The following is a 20,742-nucleotide window of genomic DNA, read 5'->3' as shown; positions in this document are numbered from 1 at the left end:
AACGGGGGGCACTCACACACAGGCACTCGAAGCACGTAGAGAAGTCGCTGTCGCTGACTTGACTTTATTTTCGACTCTCGTAAGGCCCCGTACCAGCCCGGCTCACCCACCAGAGCTCCACGGGCCTAAAGATTTTCTATGCAGCCATTGTCTCAACGGGATGCGAAGTATGGGCGACGAGGAGGAGGTGGTGGTGGTGGTGGTGTTGGTGCGATGGCACGGATGCTCCAACTTGCACTTAACACAATTTCGTGGCACACAAAAGACTTTCGCTGCGGAACAGCCACCAGAACACGCCGCACCACCACGAAAACCGCCCCATCCCCATCCGCATCCAAATCCCAATCCTCTCCTGTGGGCGAACTTTTTTTTCTTACCTGCGAATTACGCGCCGCTTTTGTTTTCCCCATCAAAGCGTGTGGAACGAGCGCGTGCAACGCCTCGGGCGGTGCCACGTGGCATAAATTAATCTTCCCACTAAATTTGCCATCTTCTCTTCTCCAACCCTTGCACTCACACACGCACTTGTAATGCGCGCAGATATTCGGACCCGGAGGCACCAAAATAGACGAAGACTACGACGATCCGCCGGTGACACTGTTGCGAGGTCCACCTGGACCGCCAGGAATCGCTGGAAAGGATGGACGCGATGGACGGGACGGCAGTAAGGGAGAACCTGGTGAGCCAGGAGAGCCCGGATCTTTGGGTCCACGAGGATTGGACGGACTGCCCGGTGAGCCGGGCATCGAAGGACCACCGGGACTGCCGGGATACCAGGGTCCACCAGGAGAAAAGGGAGATCGCGGTGATATTGGCCCACCTGGATTGATGGGTCCCCCGGGCTTACCAGGTCCTCCAGGTTACCCTGGCGTCAAGGGGGACAAGGGCGATCGTGGTGACTCGGTAAGTACAGTCTGAGTTCAGTTCTTTAAGGATGTATGCTATCTAGCTATCGTGACCCTATACCACAATCGGAATCCTATTTTGAGCATTAATAATCCCAACTCCCTTACAGTACCGCAAAATGCGTCGTCGCCAGGATGACGGGATGTCCGATGCCCCCCACATGCCCACCATCGAATATGTAAGCCACAGTATTTCACCCACCACCTTGTGGATTAATCCAACCTGATGTAATTTCCTTCGCAGTTATATGGCCCCCCGGGACCTCCAGGACCGATGGGTCCGCCAGGACACACCGGCAGTCAGGGAGAACGCGGCTTGGACGGTCGCAAGGGGGATGCGGTAAGAGTCAATAGGCCAGATATCTCTAGATATGCATCTCTAAATCTGCTTTAAATCTCGTTGGCAGGGTGAAAAGGGACATAAGGGAGATCAGGGACCTATGGGACTGCCGGTAAGTGGCAAAATAGCCCAAAGTTTAGCCCGTAATTATAATGAAATGATATAATTGCAGGGTCCGATGGGCATGAGAGGCGAGTCAGGACCTTCTGGGCCCTCTGGAAAGGCTGGCATACCGGTAAATTTCAATTGAACACTGGAAACCCGTGCGGTTTTGCTTTTATTTTGTTACATCACCAAAATTGGGGCTATTATCCCGCTTAGCTAGTCGTAACCCTCCTGGCTTTTGTTACTTTCGTACTCGTGGATCTCGTTACTAAACGTTTTGACTAACCCAATTATGTGTTCTCATCTCTCTTTCTTTTTCTACTTGAAACAGGTGTGGGGCGACTACTAATACTAGTTAAAAGGCAGTCCCTATTAAAAAATATAACCAGCACTCATTGCGCCAAAGTCGAAATGAAATGCGACTTGAAATAAAACCATTCAAAACTCACGCACACGCACACCCACACCAAAACACACTCATACACTCACACACAAACGAACAGAAAGTCCTTAAGATGAAAAACTCAATTTAATCAAAGCAAAACAATGTTCAAAGTTAAGAGGCCGCGCAACGCTTGTCAAATGTGCTCAGTTAACGTCTATGCATAGATATACCATATATAAATTTGTATATGACAGGCGTACTACTATATGTATATCAATTTGTACAAAACGCACCCATGTACAGAAAATCAAATTCGAAATAGCAGCATGTCAGTGCCGAGTAAGCAAATCAATTAGTTGCACAAGGCAAAGAACCGAAACCGAACGAGCCCCCTCCACTCAAGCCGCATGAGAAAAAAATTAATATTCATATCATTTAAAATGCCCCAAGAGTCAAATAAGTATTTATGTATACAATCAAATAGCGCAAACAAACGTGTGTCTACAGAAGCGTATTTACAAACATCAATCAATCGAATCAACTAACACACACTTTGAACCCAAACCCACACTAGCATGCACACTCACTCCCACTTACACAGCCACCCCCACACACACACACATCAAACAGTTGTACAACAAACCAACTAACAAATATGCAATGCAAATATTTTAATTGCATTTCATTCGCCGCCGTTCTATGCGAAGCAATTGCAGCAGGAGCAGGAAAGCCGCTTGAAAATGCATAAATCATACGCACCGTGGTACGTGAAAATATTATGCGATGGGATGTACTGAATTTCAAGTGCTTCCCCGAGTGCAAAGCAATAATTTCTGGATTATTACGAAGCCAAGTCGCAATCATCGGCAATTAGCCATAAGTGACTTAATTACTTGCTTAATCAGATTATTCTTAACAATTGAACCGAATGAGTCTTTGCCACTTATGCTGCGTCTGCTCCTGCTGCATTTTGCATTGTCTTAGGTGCCGTCCATGGGCTATGTCTGAATATTCGAATAGAACTCGTTCATACAAAGCATTATTGCCAAAGCTTCAATGTGAAACACAAGGCTAAGGGCAGAGAAATCCCATAAGTGTGTGTTTAAATTAGGAATTGTGCTAATTAAAGGTGTCGAAACAAAAGAATTGTAAGATATTTTCATTCAGAACTCTCTTGATGTCTACAATTAATAGATACAGGCACACAAAATCCACATAAAAGAGGTTTATACATACACGGCAACGTACTCTAATATCGATAACAAAGAGCTATCCAAACCAATTGTGCATATTTTTCAGTGTTAATGAATACAACTTCAATAAACAAGCAAATGTGCAGAAACTAGTTAGGCGAAAGATGAATTCTATAGTCGATAGCTGATGCTTTTCATTTGAGAACCAAGCTTGAAGAAGCTTCGAAGCTGGAGATTCTCTCCTGAAATGCGAAATAAAAAACAATAAATACATAATCTTACCACAAGTATGTATCCTATTGGTTTCATGGACATCTCAAACAATGTAACGCAAAACAATTCTATTTATACAACAACAAAAATGAATGCATAAATTAAAATTTACGAGTAACTGCAGCATTTTCAATTTCAACGCTCAAACTAGGCAAAGGACGAATAAAACGCCCTGAAAATCAAACATAATCAATGCAAATGAAATAATGCCATGGAAATATGATAATAAAAGTATATATACGAGTATATATACTGCCATTTGACGGCCTCAGCCCTGCATATTTTCGCATAAATGTTGAATGCGAATTATCGAATATGCAAATGGCAAATGGAAATGTTTGCAGCTTTAATGTTTACTCAAACGGCAAACGGCATCGAAAATCAGAAAGAATATGTCAATTTGTTTTCAATTAGATGTGTCTCGTTGTTGTAATAATCCCAAATGGAAAACAAAATACACAGGCAAATTGCATGTCAATTTTCATTTAATCCACTAAATGTCAAACAACCCCAAATGTGTACATAAGCGGTAACGGTAAAGAACGTAACTTAATCGTAATTAATTATTAATTTTTTCTATCCCTTTTGACCTCTCAACGTGTTTACTTGCATCTAGCTCTCTCTTTATATAGATACTTGACATCTGTACTATCTCTAGATTCTCTCACTTAATAACTACGAACTCAACTTTCTCGATCAATAGGCTAGAATAATGAATTGTGTTTTTGCGATTAAAACCTAACATTAACTCAATAAATATCTACATCGTATATGGGTAGACGAACGAAAGGTTAAACCCCAAATAAGCCGCTAATTTTAAGTGTACATTTGTTAATTACCCAATAAACATGAGGAGTTTGCAAACGAACAAAAAATATACAAATAAATATATATTTACGTGTATTTATGTCTATATTCATGCATATACCAAAATGTCGATGTTCGAGTGCATTATCCCACAACAAACACAAAATGAAATATTTTTATCCGTGCTGCTGCATTTCAAATGTATGATTCGAATAAAATTAAAACGAATGTGAATTCTGGCATGTGCGAACGTTCGATGGAATGACTAGAATGACCGAATTGTAAAATGGCTAAACGAAACTAACATAATTTTCGAATTAATTATGCATTTCCAATAAAGTGATGGTTTTTTACTAAAACAATGTCCGCAGGACATCTAATGCTTATTTTCGAGGCAGAATTTCCACTTCACGCCGCCGAGCTAACCACACGCTTTTCCCATTCTCTTGTTTTTCTTTCATTTGCTGCAGGGTCCTCCGGGCTTGGATGGCATGAAGGTATTTTCCCCGAAACAGCCGCTGATGTGAAAACAATATGGTAATAACCGATCTGTTTTCTGTTTTCTGTATTCGCAGGGCGCCCAGGGCGAGACGGGACACAAGGGGGAGCGCGGTGATCCGGGACTGCCGGTAAGCAACTGCAGGAATTAACTGCCCGTAGGATATTTCCGTAGAAAGTGCTCTTCTACTCCGTGTGGTCGCTAATTTTGTGTATTCTCTTTCTCCATTTTTATTGTTTTTACCTCTGTTTGCATGCGTATCTCTCTTTCTTGGCGTCGTTCACTACCTATATGCACAACTCTCGAACACCCCTCAACCACTTTTGACCTCTGACCCCCTGACAACACCACCCTCCCCCATTCACCCCGTTAAACACTCGAACACACCTCCGGATAATCGAAACAAAAGGGCACGGATGGCATTCCCGGGCAGGAGGGGCCACGCGGGGAGCAGGGCTCCAGAGGGGATGCCGGCCCGCCCGGCAAGCGGGGACGGAAAGGAGATCGCGGCGACAAGGGCGAGCAGGGCGTGCCCGGACTGGACGCCCCCTGCCCCCTCGGCGCCGATGGGCTGCCGCTGCCCGGCTGCGGATGGCGGCCGCCAAAGGTTAGCATGCGTTATTCGTTATCGACTAAGAGCCATCGAAAATCCCCATTCCCTAACTCCAACTTTGCACAGAAAAAAAATTATAAATCGGGAATATATCTGCCATAGTCTCGAGTTTTAAATTGTAACTTTTATTTTAACTGAGAAACCTATTTTTATAGAGCTGGTGGAATAAATCCCACGCATATCTTGGTAGTTTTTTTAAGAACAGAATTTTCTTTTATAAAAGATTAAAAGTGGGATATCTATTATATCCTCTCGCCTTAGTGCTTCCTTGAGAAAATGAACTATTGATTTGCCCACATAAATGGCCTAAGATTTAAATAGCACCTGAAAGATTACAAATGCCTTTAAGCAATACATACTTTTTTTCTGTGCAACCCCAATTGGCTGTCGGAAAGTTGATCGTTGGGACTTTTGTATGCACCACTCGTGGCCTCCATCTACTTGGTAGAGTATCTTGTTGTTGTCCAAGTTGGTTAACTAACTTTTGCTTTCGCACAAACACTCACACTCTCACTAACACCAACACACTGGGATACACACTCGCACACCCACGAACACACAAAAACACACGAATACCTAACACAGGAGCCAATCATCTCGACGCCCGTGCACAAGGATTATTTGCCCGATGTAACGCAGCCCGAAAGCAACACCAGCGATTACGAGCAGGAGGAGGAGGAGGAGGACGAACAGGCGGAGGATAATGAAAACGAATATGATGAATATCAGGATAATTTGCATAACAATGAGTGAGAAAAGGAAGCAGTCAGCCAGCCCAGTAAATGGCAAACACAGGCGCATAAAGGCGAACAGACCCTAAGAACCAACGTCCTTCCCACCTACCACCACAAACCTCCCACAGCAGAGACACCAACACACAGGCACTTGGACTGGCACAGAGGCAGGCTCACGCACACCGACACAGACGACTAGTTAAGCATTTCCGATTTCCGCTGCGAGTCCTGGCTCTGTTTCGCTCTGTTGACATTTGCAATTAGCGCTAACAAATGCCAAGTGGCTGCTGCGTCTAACGGTTCTGCAAAGTAGATGCTATTAGCATACTCTATCTCTGTCCTTAACCCTATTCCTCACTCACTCCCACTGCCTCACGCACACGCGCACGCACACTATTATCCTTTGGTTTGGCTAACACACACGCTGGCTTAGCTTGGTGACGGGTCCTGGCTCTCTCTACCATTAGAACCATCTCTATCACTCTCGCTCAAATTCGCTCATCCAAATGCGGCCGTTTCTGGCTGAACTTCTGTCTCGCCCCTAGCAGGAAAACTGGCAGGCCTGGCTCAAGGACGAGCTAAATGCGCTGCAGCATCCGCGCTCAAAAAACTGATTGCCAGCGACCACCCCTCGGCGGCTGCAGCACAGGCGTGGCCCGGCAATATCCACATCCATCTAAGCGCTTTGGTTATAATTTTAGTAACTTGTTATTGTTAAATGTAGACATCGAACAGAGCTATAGCTGCTACATCCATTGCATAAAAACATCCTATCATAAGCACTGTATAATCTGTATCTGCATCTGTGCCAAATTGCTCCAGGTTGCCTCCAGTTCGGCGTTCCCGGCCCCTCGATGTCGCAACCTTTAATTATAGGTTTACCTTACCTACTACTATATAAATTGTATCCACTACAGCTATTTCGAATACCTTAAGCCAGAAATGAAACCAGCTATTTTTACAAAAAAAAAAAAAAAAAAAAACACTATTTAAAACGAAAAATAAAAATCGATAAAATTAAAGAAATGTTTTTATATGGAATAGGACTTACAAGCACGTCCTATAAAAACATGATACCTTTGAGAAATCAGTCAATCCAAAATCATTCTGAAATCGAATTAAACCCAAATCAAAAGCAATGTTCCGCTTGAAGGGAAATTTTGGAAATTTTTACTTTAAAAATGGTTTGGTGTACACCAAAGATCGCAAGGTTGTGCGACTGGTGACGATCTCTGCGAACTGGCACTTTTCGAAGAGCCAACTCTGGAAGCACTTCTCGAGTTTTGGAACTGTGGAGGATCTCCAATGGGAAAAGGATAAGAGAGTGGGATCGGTTCTTTTTCAAGAGGCTTCCCAAGCGGCAAAGGTTTTGGTGTTGACTAAACACCATTTGTATGGCCATGTTCTTTATTTGCAGCCCAGCACCTCCAGGCGCGAACCGCCGGTGAAGGAATCAGAAACTATTTCTGCCTACGATATACCCGTTGTCGATGACTTTTGGTATAAAGTGCTCGAATATCTTCCACTAAATGCCCGTCTCAACTTTGCCGCCAGTTGTAAAAGATTCAAGACGATCTACGAATTGGAGTCGCGTCGTAACAATCGTGTTCTTAATATGAAGGATGTTTGCACACTGGACGACTTTGGCATTAAAATATTGATGCGGCTATCAGGAAAACACATTCATTGTGTAAAAGGTGGCCCGCTTCATTGGACGCTTATGTTGGAGTTCGTGCAGCTATTGGGTGTAAGCTGTCCAAATCTAGCAGAGCTAAGTTTCTACAAAATTTCAGTCAGCCTAGACCACATGACTCACCTGTTCGATGGTGCCAATGGCTTGAATAATATCACCACCATATCCTTGAGGTGTTGTGACTTGGCAGATCCTCAAATTTACTGCTTGCAGATGCTATCTAAACTAAAGAGTCTGGACATCGCACAGAACCATTTCATTAGGGGCGAAAGTTTAAACTCTCTGCCAATTTCCTTGGAGATTTTAAATGTTTCAAAATGCGACAGACTGCGGCCCAAGAATCTTATCAATCTTGCGTCCCTGACGCATCTCCGCGAACTGCGCTGCTCTGGCATTTCCAAGCTTACGAAAAATGAGCTGTTCAAACGGTTCGCACATTACTGTCCAATGCTCGAGGTTCTCGAGGTTACCGACATTATGAAGAAGATACAGCTGGGCGGTCTGTCTCGTCTCCACACCTTGGTCATTCAGTCTTCCGAAGGGTCTGGCGACCATATGAATAACTTGATGCTTTCGTCGATCGCGGAATCGTATTCGCTGCGCCGTCTGGAGATTATAGATTCTTTTGAACGTTTTTTCACTATTTCCTTCGATCTGAGTATTTTATCCCCGCTTAAAGAACTGCGGACCCTAATATTACATAATCTGAACTTTACACCGGAACACCTAATGGGATTGCAAAAACTCCCTGCCTTGGAGTTTCTGGACCTGAGTGGCTCGCCCGATCTATCCAATGAGGACGTTGCAAAGTTGACGAAACCGCTGGGCAGACTGCGCCGACTAACGGTTGAGCGTTGTCCTTTTATCTCACGACAATTAACCGAGATCCTGAAAGGGAATCCTAAGCTTCAAGTAGTCTTTTAGGGTCAGCTCAACAACAATGTTTTTATATCATTCCTAAGAAGTGCAGACTTTGCATTTGTATCAATTTGTATCAACTAACTTTATATTCGACCCGCTGAGCTTATGGAATAAATTGTCCATTTTGTAATATTGTTAACTCCACCGCCAAAATATAATAAATACATACAGATATACTAGCCAAAGCAAAACAACGCCTCTTTCTTACATTTTTAGTATCAATATACAACATATACAACAATAATGTATTACTCTTTTAAAAGCTTTAGGTGCTTGACATATTTATGAACCGTGTCCTTAACATAGGGTTTCAAGGCGATGCAGGTTGGGATATTTTCGGGCTGTTCGATCCACAACTTGTGTTTAATCTCGTTCTCCTTCAACTTTTCGCTGAGCTTGACCAGAGCACTCTCATCTTTGGCCTGAAAAGGTGATTGAAAATACACAACTATTAAGATTTTGAACGGGAAATAAAGTGTTGCAGAAGTCGTATGATACACATTAGTTAAAAGATAAACCCATTTCATTACCTCCAGCACCACTTTGTGCATATTATCCAGATCGTTCAAGTAGGCCACAGTGTCGGCGTCCTCGGAATTCAGGTGAATGACGGCGGCTGTGGCATGACAACTCTGGGCGATCACCGCCCCCAAGGGCCAACTAAGGGCGGAACGCAAGTCGCTGCGGACTACAATATACTGCACAATACTATTCATGTTCTATGAAATATATTCCACAATGTGTTTACATTTTTTGAGTTAGGGATGTGATAAATATGTAAAAATATCAATACATCGATATTTTTCTACAAATATTTTTATGGGTACGTATCTTAACAATGTATATCAACACTGAAATATTCAAATATCTTAATGCTTATGCTTATATGTGCTAAAAATAGATATTACGTTGACACAATGCCGTAAATATATAAGCAACTGGTCGAGTAATTGGAATAGTAGTTTGGAAATTACTCCGCAGTGTGAACAGCCCTTACGTAAAATGTAAAAATACAAGTACATTTACAACTTCTGCACCAGATGTCGCCACTTCTGCGCGACAAACGTAAACAGTTCAAACTGACATATGTAGATGTAAGATGTATAAAACAAGCCCTTTTGTTTATTATGCGATACTCCTTGAGAAAATATTTATTTTCCGGGCGTTACCGTGCTTTAAAATATAATACGAATAAATACAAAAGGGCATTAATGAATAAATTTTTTCAAGTTTATTGTAAGGTTATGCTTCTTTAAAGGCATTCCACTACGCAATGAACTATTGCCACAACTAATTTACTCATTTTGGCATAAGGGGTTATGGAAAGAGAATCAAAGTATCTCTCCATGACGCTGTCCAGCTAAAAGCACTTATCCATAATTTTCATAAATTGTCTGTCATGCATATGTTGATTGTATCGCACCTGATGCGGAATATGCTGAGCTTCAAAGCGTATTTACACACCAGCCACACCCACTAAAGAAGTCGAAAATGCAAGGAACGCAACGATTGATAGCCGAGTTTTGTATAGATACTTTGATTTTATTATTGTAATTTCTTGGAACACTTTACATTTACATTTAAATTTATACGCCATAGATGCGAGACGATAAACGACGACTACACACACATAACAATTTGACAGTTTAATTGATTTAATTTACGCACCACATTGATACGGATCTGTGGGAGATCCTACCTCGTAATTGATATCATCGCTAGATATAGTCGTAGTTCGTAAAGGTACACTTTTGCATATATGTGTATGTGTAGAGATACTGCAGCTTGCACATTACTCGAAGCCTTGGTATATAAAATATAAATAGTTTGCAGACAGATTACGCTACTAAATTAGAACATTAAATTGGGCAAAACTTGAGATTCTTGGAGAGAAAACAACACTCAACTAACAACGACGGATCATCAAGTCGGGAGGGTTGAGATCTGCCTCCCCTGTCGACAATAGATATATTATATTAATTTTAATAATAATTTCACTTGTTGCATTTGTTCAGTATGTCCAGTATCGGAGCTGTTGTTGTTTGGCTGGGTCTTAGAAACTGGTCTTTCCAAAAATGTAGTTGCCAGGCGCATTCACATCCTCGGCGGCGAAGTACTCCTTCCACAAGGCGGCGAACTGCTCCCGGGTGACCTCGCTCTGCCCCTGAGCCATCTTCCCAAAGGCTTCCTCGCACTCGGTCTTCTCCAGGCCATAGCTGGAGCAGACCAGCGTGAACTCGGTCACATCGATGCCTCCATCGTGCGAGGCGTCCTCCAGGTCGAACATGAAGTTCATGTAGGCATTCTGCCAGTCCATCACGCTGCTGGGATCCTTGGCATAGGCGTCCCACATGTTGCACCACTCGTCCACGCTGACCTGGAAGAGCCATAATGGGATGAAGCGTTGAGATTGTGGATTAGGCAGTGCCCCCGGACCCCCAGATTTATGCATGCATCCCGCCCCGTGCTGAAAAGACCATTAGTGGGTATCGCCTCTGGCGGAGATTCCCCATAAAACACGTTATGGTTGCTCTGGGGGCGTAATTTATGCCATCTAGTGATGCGATATTAACATTTTCTGCCTGCCAATACCGAACGAGCCAGGCAATTACCGCAACATCGCCTTGACCAACTTGGCTGACCACCTTCCACGGCGTTGTCCAAAACCGTACCGAAACCGAAAGCAGTAAGGGTACCAGTTCCTAGGGCCGGCACCCCATTCCATTAATTGTGGCCAGCCGTTACGTTTTGGCATGTTTTAATACGACCATAAATAAACGCGAGGGTTGTGTCTGACCAAGACCACTTGTTATGCCAATTGGCACTTCACCCCCTCCAGAAATGAACTCTAAACAGCAATTCGAACAGACTGCATATTTCAATGTTTATGGCCGCCGACTGAATTTGCCCCAGATCCTTGACCCTCCTCCGCTGTGTCGTCGAAAATAAAAGAGATGCGTCCTCTGGCCTCGACTGCAGCTCCTTTTCCGGCTAATTTGGGGCCGTGTCACGGCACGTGCTCCGACTTGGATTGCTGCGGAAAGTGAACGATAAATCTTAAGCTGACTGCCACAAAGGCGGACCAACAATAGCTGGGGATTTGGCATATTTTGGCAGAAAACTCCATCAAGTTCCCTGGACGGTGGCCAGAACTTTTGTGGCTTCATAGCAGTCGAAGTTCCACTACCTCCAGTTGACTACATCGAGTTCAGTTGCGCACAAAGTGCCCGTAAACCAGTAAGACCGTAACCCTTGGAATGCGCCAATAGAATTAAGCCGAGGTTTTGTCGGTCTGACATTTAAATTTCTGTTCGCTTTGTATCGCATTGTTGCGGGTTTTGGTCGTCGTTTGTGTTGATATTGAACTATGCTCCGCCGGCCCGGATTATAATTTAATTTGCTGCACTGGCGATGGTGCGATTATGGCAGGGCCATTGTGTTGCAAAATGGGGAAACCTGCATCCCGCAGTCTAGGAGACAGAAAGTTCGTCCTGGTAATGAGAAAAAAGTTGGTGGCAAGTCGGCAAGTTCTCGGCTGGAATTCGGATTGGGTTGCTCAAATAAGTCACAATTCAATTTCCGCCCGCTGGCAGGGAATTTGTTTACCCCCCTCGGCATTCCGCACCAATAAAAAGGCAAATTTATGAACGGAATTTCTCTTCCGTTTTTTGCGTTTGTCTGTGCAAAGGACATACCCACATCTGTATGCGTGTGTGTGTGTGTGTGTTTCTGGGGTGTCCTGCACACTTGTCAGCTGCTGCCACAATGGCATCGAGTGCAGTCCATGGATTTCAGCACTTTTGGCACTGACAATGGAGCCGCACAAAAACCCGAATCACTTGACATGTAGTTAGTTGCATTGCCTTTGCAACTCAGCGGGGTGGTGGAAGAAAAAAGGAGGGAGGTGCAAGGTGGGAGGAATGGAACTCACCTGTCCATCGTTGTCCTTGTCGGCCTTGGAGCGCAGTCCAGTCCAGATTTCCATCATCAGGTCGTAGGTCTCCTTGTTCTTCGGCGTGTCCTTCTGCCAGCCGCGCAGTTGGCAAACGCGCTGCAATTGGCAGAAACAATAACAGTCAGCATGGCACCCTCCAAATTGAGTTATCAGTTGATATTGGCAAAAACAGTGCATGCAAATGGGCAAAAAAAAACACAGTAAAAGACAAAACACAAAAACTGGAAAACATTTGCGCAGCTCTTTTGTTGATGTATGAACGAGTAGTTCATATGCAAGCACCAGCATTTCTCGCATGCACTCTTCACAATATATTCAAATTTTTGGCTCGCTTTCTTTTTTGCTAGCACCATTTCCGCTCCACTTACCTCGATGGCCAGCTCGAAGTCCTTAACGTCGATTTCGCCGCTTTGGTTCACATCTGTTGCGGCACGCATTATGCGGCATTGTTGTTATTTTGGGGGCAGTCAGCGTAAATTGCATGTTGTTGGTCCCGCATTGTTTGCATTGGTCAGTACGGCCCAAAATCCAGATCCAAACAGCGCAGGCGAGAAGAGCCGAAAAGAATGCGAATAGAGGAATGAACAATGTACGGATTTTTTGGCACACAGCGACCGAGTTCCGGTCGGTGGTAGTGCGAACATCGACAAAATTGCACAGCCCAACTGTCACCCAGCCGCCACACGGAAGTCCTTACAACACTCAGAGAAAAGGATTCCGGGTATTAAGGAATCGCTCGTCTTAATTATCTTAATTGGGAGCTGTAAAATGTATATGTTTTTCTCCTTCTTTATTTACAAAATTACTTTCTACTGTCAGTGCATTTATAGATTTCTAATTAAACCAGACTGAAATTGCTCTTACTCATAATTCACTAATGAGAAAATAAATATTAGTTAATCTTTTTTGTTCACACTATCCTAATTTCAGCATATACATTCGAATAATGCCTGACTGTCTACCAATTATCATATTTACTAATGAGTTTAAATGAAACTAAATTTCCCTAATTATCCCTAATATTATATATATTTAGGCAAGCTTCATTTCGTTTAAGCCATTCAGTTATCTAAAGTCTTCGATTATCGATTTTAGCACCTAAGAAACTACTGGCAAAATAGTCCCTAAAGTCATTAAAATAAACCCCCTAAGCCACGCTAGATTAATTTTTTGTTTATTTTAGTGACCATTTCTTTGAGTGCTCTACGTTTGGCTTTTGGCCATGCGGGCGTACCATTATCATTCGCAACGGTGTGCAAACGGCCACTTCAGTGCCAGTGTCAAGTGTTTGGCGTTTGCGTTTTATGCCCTTTTTTCGGCGCTGCTCTTTTGTTATATCCTGACCAGCTGCCGCCGAAAGGCGGGCAGTGAGCCAAGTTAGCAGAGAGCATTTTGTGGATGGGAATCAAGGGATGAGCGAACCGCACCGCACCGGTGAATTAGTCATAATTGAAATGCACTTAAGCTTTATCACACACAGTGTTGCCTACTTTCGTGAGCTCTCCACGAAAGTTGTTCCTTCGACATTTGCATTGCGTTTAATTCAATTTTAAATTGGCAAGTTTTGTTTGACTTCCCTGACAGGCAAACACTCCTGTGCATTAAACATGGAACGGAATACACTCCACGTATTTAAGTGGATTTCGAGCACTTACGTATACGCGATGCAAGAGTACCACATTACGTATACGCGCTGTTTTCACAGCACATATGGTGGTGCTTAAATCGAAAGCGAACGTCATGCTTATGTCTGTCATTCACGTTACGATTTTATTATAGGAATTCTCATAATATCTTGGCCGTGTTTTATACTCCTATTAAAGCCGATTCCTCCACCTCGTCTCCAATCTAATCAAAGTTTTACCGTCCCAGGACTGGGATTTTCCCCTTAAAATGGACGTCACGTGCGGTTTGAGATTTGCAACTCCTTTTTTTCCACATCGGTCATCCTTCATTCTGATAAATACTCACCAAAGAACACATTGAACAGAAAAAGCAGCTTCTTTTTGCGGAAATCGGAGATCGACATTATTGTGTTGGTTTTTTTTGTGTGTTTGATTTACCGCTGGTTGTTTTCTTTATTGAGCTTATATTGGCTCTCCACAGTTGCAACCGGAAATGGGGAACTGCAATGACAACGAAAAACTCAATTAAACGGACATCGTCGATGGCAGAAAATGACAAATGAAGAGTATTCGGAAACAAGGCTGCGTTTAAATTTAAAGTTCTCTCTCAATTAGGGGTGGTGCTGCCTCGTAAATATAAAAGTCTAGGAAGAGAAAAATAGTAAAACCAAAACTAGCAGAATAGAACCAGGGGCAGCAGGAAAACGGATTGGGTTTGCTCTAGTTGACTGGCTTGGTTTATGCCAGCTAATTCGGGCAAAGGAAATAAAACAGGACTGTCTAAGGATGCGAAAAGAGCGAAAGCGCTGCTGTGCGCAATGCAAATGCATCCTGGGGGAAAAGAGGCGGGTCGAGTGCCGAGCTAAAAGCGACACAAATGCAATGGCTTTGCCTCAGACTGCCCCCAGCCCCGCCCCCTTCGCGAGCGTGCGAGTGTGTGCTTATGTGTGTGTTTGTGGGGCTCATGGCTCATTTAACCTTCAATCAGAAGCCAGTTGCAAGGCAGGGCCATGTGCTAAATTAGACAGAACTATATATGCATGCATGCATTGTGGAATGTATCTTGGCAGTGCAGACGCACTAAACAGGCCCCCAAACATCAAAAGACCAGACCGGCCCATTGCCAGCGCTCAAAGCTGAAAGCCTGTGAAAGCCTTCGTGTTTGCATTAACTGCCTCTAAACGAGAACGTCATATTCACAGCGTTTATGGGTGGTGTTACGCGAGTCTCAAGGGACTTTAAATCGAGTGCCGAGTGCTTTACCAGAACCCTATTGGATTGAAGAAAAATAAAATAAATAAAATACATCTCTTAAATAGAATTTAAAGGCAGAACAAACCTCATCGTTCATGTTCACTACCTTTATTTGGTAAAGGCTTAAGTCATTGCACAAGCCCAGTAAATATTTGTCTAAGTTCATTTCGGGTACCCCTCACCACAGAAACTGGCGTTTGTTCCGCTCAGCTCGGAGCCGCTAAGGTAGCTAAAGCATAATTCCACAACAGAGGGAAATTGCAGCGAGGATGTCAAGTGGAAAGTGGAATGCAATGAACATGACAACGGCAACGAGGATGCCGGGATGGCCAAGACAGCGTCGATGGCCAACGGCTGATGCCTGATGGCTGATGGCTAAAAGCGGACCACTTCCGTTTGGCAAAAATGCAGTTTGTCTCGGAAATGGAATTAAATGGAATATCTCCGAGTCGCCAATTCGATAAGCTCCTGAGCGGCAAATTCAAATGAGACATCCGATCTAGGAACGGCGTGAAGGTTTCTGGTCAAGTGCGCGTAAATTTGACTCTTACTAAAGATAATATTATTATATTATTATGGCGAAAAGGTTGCCGTCTGCAAGCCAAGTCAAGGTGGAAACATCCAAGAAAATGGTGGAGCTGAAATTGTTATTCCAATAGAGAATTATCAATATTGGTTCTATTGCCTTCGGGCATCTGAAGTGCAGGTGAGTGGTGGCCTAAAAGTGGATTAGAGCTGTTCAATTACAAATTATGAACAACGGAATAAAATCAACAATTTCATCCACATTATATTTAAAATTACGTCATAGCAAGGTCAAAAGGTCAGAGTCAAAATAATTTAAAAAGTAATCTGGCCGAGAATTCATAATGCTGTATATTGCAAATATGCAAAAGCTAATAAGCCCTCCTCCCATTTTCCCTTAGAACGATTAATCTTGTGCAAAGCTGACTACGGTAATGTTAATTAAATTCACAAATTTCGCTGTCATAAAGGTTAATTTTGACAATTATTGCAATAGGTTAAATCGCTTGTTTAATTAATAAATTAACGATGGCCGCAAACAATGTGGCAGCCGATGTCAACTTCATTTAGCATTTAATGCACACACATTTGCGCGTAAAAATCAGACTGTCACAGTTCATTAATTCCCCACGTGCGCCTCAATTAACATCAGGTGAAATCGGAGTGGTAGTATGTTGGTTGAAATAAAAAATGAATGCTGAAAAAATAATCCACATCTCAACTGGCTAAAAGTACACAAAAAGTGTAAAATTCAATTTGGCGCCCTTTCCATCTCCATTGGCAATTGCAATTGCGTGAGTTTCTTTCCAGAAGGGAATGAAAAGTGCTTTTCAACTGAAATACAATCACGTAGCCAGGGGCATAAGGAAATTAATGTTTTTATACGAGAAAATACGAATCAATATGAGACCACTTGTGAAATTTGTTCGTCGTTTAAGACAAATGAAACCATTTTCATACAACAGTTCGGAGCCAATAATATTCATCCCAAAATGGCCATACTATTTGGTTTAGTTATATTCTGATATATTCTCTTCTAGCATATATCTTTATATGTTTTTAGGTTTATCAATGCAAATAAATATATATAAAAGGATGATATAAATGGTCTGCTTGCTCTAGGCCAAGTGGTAGCCGGATTAAGTCCCCCTGGATAATCTACGAACCTGCTTGCCATTGCATTGCAATGCAGCGAAATCTCATTTCAGTAGCACTTTCGATGGCCGTGGAAATTTAAAGCCTTTTAATAGCCTGATGTGCGGATTATTTATCCTCGCATATAATAATTAAATATGCGCGCAAATTGAATTCATCGATGCCATTTGTTTCTCAGTTTTCCGCTGCGTTCCGCTTTGTAGGGCGGCGAGCACATTACGCATACGCCGTGTGGCGCGGCAGTTTGTTTGTCGCTGTGGCACGGTCATTTGTGCCGCCGCCTTCCCATTAATTACCAATACTCATGCGCCAATGCATAAAAGCCACGCGCTGTTTGCCACAAAACTGCGTCGGCTTTTGTGGCACGAGGCAACCACATTAACCAACATCACCGACGAAGGCTCGTTAATTGGGTTCTGTTTGAGTTTCGCTTTCATTTTTCGGGCCATGCAGCTCAACGAGTTTCTAATAATGGAAATATGGTGGAAATTGCGAGACTTTTATCTCCTCTGCGGCAATAAATAGCCATCTGTGAAGTTATAAATTTCAATATGAAGACATCAATGCTTTAATTGCATTTTTAGTGTCGGCGCGCGAGATGCGAAATGGTCTCATTCGATACAGCAATTTATTGGGCAATCAAATTAGAGAACACCCTACCACTCGTTTATCAACACAATTTGATTTGCATAAACTGGTTCTTGTTTTTTTGGTTTAGCCTGCAATGTGTTTATTATGCAAAATCTGAATTCCCGGCAGGCGAGGGCAGGCAGGAAGCTCATAAATTATTAGAGAATAAAGTGTGGGATGGGGTCCGAAAAAAATGCAGATTGCTGACAAATGTTTGGCAGTGCTGAAAAGTATGCTACACGCCGTCAGACATGCGATTGATCGATTTTGTGGACAAATTGTAATAGTTTTGATTGCATCAGCATGCAAATTGGACAGTGGACATTTGGCAGGGAATCTACAACTCGGATTGCTGATCCCAGCGGCAGCTTAATCCCCCCGATGACCAGATGACCCAATCGCTTTTCCAATTCTCACCCATCTTCATTCTCAATTCGAGTTGGACGATGGCACAGTTTTCAACCGTCGCTAATTACTTTTGCGCTGCCGTAAATTTGCGCAGCCAATTTAAAATAATAGACAATGCAAGTGGCGTCGTCGTTTGCTCTTTATCTGCTGATGCAGCTCCGGGAATTGTCCGTGGTCCGCTGTCCACTGTCCGCCGTATTCCGCGTCCACTATTTGCCTTTTGTTGCATTGTCCGGTTCGCAGTAATTTCGTGTAATTTGCATTAATTTACATTTAATTTGCAGCCACCGAGGAGCTGTGGAGCCAAGGAGCTCACAATGCGCGGCCTAAGGCCACTGACGCATGCCTGGCCAAACAACAGGACCGAAAAACAGGCACAGGCTGGCTGGCTGACTGACACAGGACGAGGATCCTTGGAGCGGCAGCGCTCGCTTCTCCTTGGCTTGGCCAGAGCAAAACTTTGGTCACGCTTTCAATGAATTCATTATGGCCCTGACCAAGGTGTGGCGAAGTAAGAATATTCTTCCAGTTGTTAAATTGTCGAGAGGTTGGTTGTGTTTTTTTTGCAAAAGTACCTCCAGCACACCCTACCCCCACCTTTCTTTCACAAACTATCTGCCCACTCAAGGAAAACTGGGGCTCTGGTTCCTGTTGAGCCTCGCAGCTCTTTGAGCCGCCCACTTGTGCTCGTTACTTTTGGCTTGTTCTTTTGTCGGTTTTGGAAATGGGCTTTTTCGAAAAATGTTGCGGCATTATTATTCTTGTAGCGGAAACTCTCAGCACAAACACAGGTGCACTCGCACACACACACACACACATGGAGAGATAGACGTTAACTTTACCGTTGCTTCTGAACTGACTCTACACTTTCTGATTGGATTTTGGAACCCTCTCGAACTGGACTCGTCTGCTCGGCAGCGCGGTTGGCCGTCTTGTGATGCTCGTTGCCATCGAGCCAGCGGCTTTTATATGCGCTACCCGTCTGCGCCGCCACCTCTGCCAGCGTCGGCAGAACTCGGGCGCTCTGGGTGCTCTATGTCATCGCAGGGGCTTTATCTTATCGCAGTCGCCGTCTCGGTCGACTCTGCCGACGCCTCTGCACTCGTCATGGTGTGAGTGAGTGCTGCACCCGACACGAGTCGTGTGTGTGTGTGTGAGCGTGCGTGTGTGAGTAAGTGTATGAGTAGATGTAGTGCATGTAGCGTGCTTTTTGGCCACCACGTGCACTGTTACGAGCCGAACATCGGCATCGCCGTCGTCATCAGCATGCGGCATATTTGCTCGTGGGTTTGTTTTGGGATTTGACACTCGCAGAAAACTCCATGCTGGGCGCTCTGGTAGCCGGAATGCACTTTATATTTTGGTAATTAAATGGCACGTCTTATCGGGGCGGCATTCGCATACAATGTTGGGCTCAGGGGTTACGACGCCTCGGGTGGGCAAAAACACACTGAGGGATGTGTGCTGGCTTTCTGGGTTAGTTACTATCAAAAATTAGAACTGTTCTAGAGGTTCTCCTAAGCCAGCTTTAAAAGTTGATCGTTCTTTTATCACAATACTTGGTTCCATCGAAGAAGTAAAGTCTAAGCTGCCCAAAAACAACGATAAAGCCACAAATGAGCCAATCTATTAATCAATAAAACTTACCAATTTACCAATACACTATTGCAAGCTCTCCAGAAAACAGTAAAGTGTACTCAAAGTGAAATAAACATAATAAGTTCCTCTGGATAATATTTCCATTAATTAAGACTTGGCATTTGGATTTATAAGAAATTGAGTTTTGTTAACAGCACATTATGATCACGATGATGTAAATGCGACCCAATACAATATAATACTCGTACAGCATCCACCTAAAAACATCGACATTGTTTGCAGTGCATCACAACATAACAAATCAAAATGTGCAAATGTTCTGGACAAATTTTTAGCATAGCCTTGACACACACACAATAAACTGAAGCACTCACACAGGCATGCACTCCCTTTAAAGAAGGCAACACGGACACACACACACACACATAGACTGGCTGTGGGCTCAACTTGGCTAAAGTTAATTTGGCCCAAAGAAGTCGGCAGCCAAAACAGCTGCTGCAAGAGCAGCAGTAGCAGTAGCAGCAATATGAGGCACACTTGGCGGCATAATTTCTGGTGGCGCATTCAATCTTGGCCAAGAGTGGACCACCAACCGACGAAAGTGGCTAGAACCGAAAAAAAATGAAAGCATTTTGGCAAGCAATTTCCAGGCTGTCTGCTGGGCTTTTAATTACACAAAGCAGACATATACAGCTCATGTATTTCAGCTGTTAATTGTCAAGTTTCGGCTGAAATGTCGCTACCAATTTATCAAGCGCCTCAGGAGCAGACTCCCCGTGCCTTTTTGGCCCACATCCTGTGCTTCTCACCCAGCGGGTGTCCTGCAGCCTCTGCCTGTTCCACTTTCACCCTGTTCCAGCAGCAGCTGATGCTTATTGCAGATGACCGTTTTACCAATGTTTCGTTCCGGCCACCTTGCTTTCTTTTTGTAAGTGTGCGTGTGTGTGTGGGAGCGACGGTGCGTGTTGGAGTAGGCAAATGTTTAAATTTGTGGCCTTTTTACCTGTTTGCATCTCAAGTGGCCAAAGGCTACGTCCTGTGTGTGTGCGTGTGGGGGTGTGTGTGTGCAGGAAACGGAAGCCGACATTGACACAGTTTGAAATTAACATGAGCCTGGCCAAAG

The 20,742-nt window shown here is 43.7% G+C and overlaps 4 protein-coding genes across 26 annotated transcripts in view; 2 read left to right on the top strand and 2 right to left on the bottom strand.

Annotated features, from left to right (window-relative positions):
- Window positions 1–6,856, top strand: part of LOC6727805 (collagen alpha chain CG42342) — a 68,391-nt gene extending 61,535 nt beyond the window's left edge. For 4 of the 23 annotated variants that reach the window (XM_039295972.2, XM_039295967.2, XM_039295966.2 and 1 more), the window contains 9 exons: window positions 541–903; window positions 1,016–1,084; window positions 1,150–1,245; window positions 1,313–1,357; window positions 1,418–1,480; window positions 4,479–4,505; window positions 4,584–4,637; window positions 4,917–5,114; window positions 5,706–6,856. In XM_039295972.2, the coding sequence (XP_039151906.1) occupies window positions 541–903; window positions 1,016–1,084; window positions 1,150–1,245; window positions 1,313–1,357; window positions 1,418–1,480; window positions 4,479–4,505; window positions 4,584–4,637; window positions 4,917–5,114; window positions 5,706–5,873 (1,083 nt within the window). In that variant the 3' untranslated portion in view covers window positions 5,874–6,856. Of the gene's footprint in view, window positions 1–540; window positions 904–1,015; window positions 1,085–1,149; window positions 1,246–1,312; window positions 1,358–1,417; window positions 1,481–1,681; window positions 4,105–4,478; window positions 4,506–4,583; window positions 4,638–4,916; window positions 5,115–5,705 lie in introns of those variants that run through there. The other 19 variants (XM_039295975.2, XM_039295974.2, XM_039295973.2 and 16 more) reach the window with 11 other exon arrangements.
- Window positions 6,857–6,901: 45 nt separating this feature from the next.
- On the top strand, window positions 6,902–8,600 carry LOC6727803. Its single transcript, XM_002103128.4, has one exon. The coding sequence runs from the start codon at window positions 6,993–6,995 to the stop codon at window positions 8,469–8,471; it is 1,479 nt and encodes a 492-aa protein (XP_002103164.1). The 5' UTR covers window positions 6,902–6,992; the 3' UTR covers window positions 8,472–8,600.
- A 42-nt stretch (window positions 8,601–8,642) lies between these two features.
- Window positions 8,643–9,252, bottom strand: LOC6727802 (putative peptidyl-tRNA hydrolase PTRHD1). Its single transcript, XM_002103127.3, has 2 exons — window positions 8,999–9,252; window positions 8,643–8,890 (listed from the first exon to the last, which is right to left on the bottom strand). Exons 1-2 carry the CDS (start codon window positions 9,182–9,184, stop codon window positions 8,717–8,719), a joined length of 360 nt encoding a protein of 119 aa, XP_002103163.2. The 5' UTR covers window positions 9,185–9,252; the 3' UTR covers window positions 8,643–8,716.
- Window positions 9,253–9,989: 737 nt separating this feature from the next.
- Window positions 9,990–19,015, bottom strand: LOC6727800 (calexcitin-2). Its single transcript, XM_016176578.3, has 5 exons — window positions 18,863–19,015; window positions 14,395–14,549; window positions 12,792–12,844; window positions 12,400–12,519; window positions 9,990–10,845 (listed from the first exon to the last, which is right to left on the bottom strand). The coding sequence occupies exons 2-5, from the start codon at window positions 14,450–14,452 to the stop codon at window positions 10,522–10,524; spliced, it is 555 nt and encodes a 184-aa protein (XP_016034388.1). The 5' UTR covers window positions 14,453–14,549; window positions 18,863–19,015; the 3' UTR covers window positions 9,990–10,521.
- Between the last annotated feature and the right edge of the window lie 1,727 nt (window positions 19,016–20,742).

This window comes from Drosophila simulans, chromosome 3R (genome assembly GCF_016746395.2).
Source record: "Drosophila simulans strain w501 chromosome 3R, Prin_Dsim_3.1, whole genome shotgun sequence".
NCBI lineage: Eukaryota > Metazoa > Arthropoda > Insecta > Diptera > Drosophilidae > Drosophila > Drosophila simulans.
This window is presented reverse-complemented; position numbering and strand designations above follow the sequence as displayed.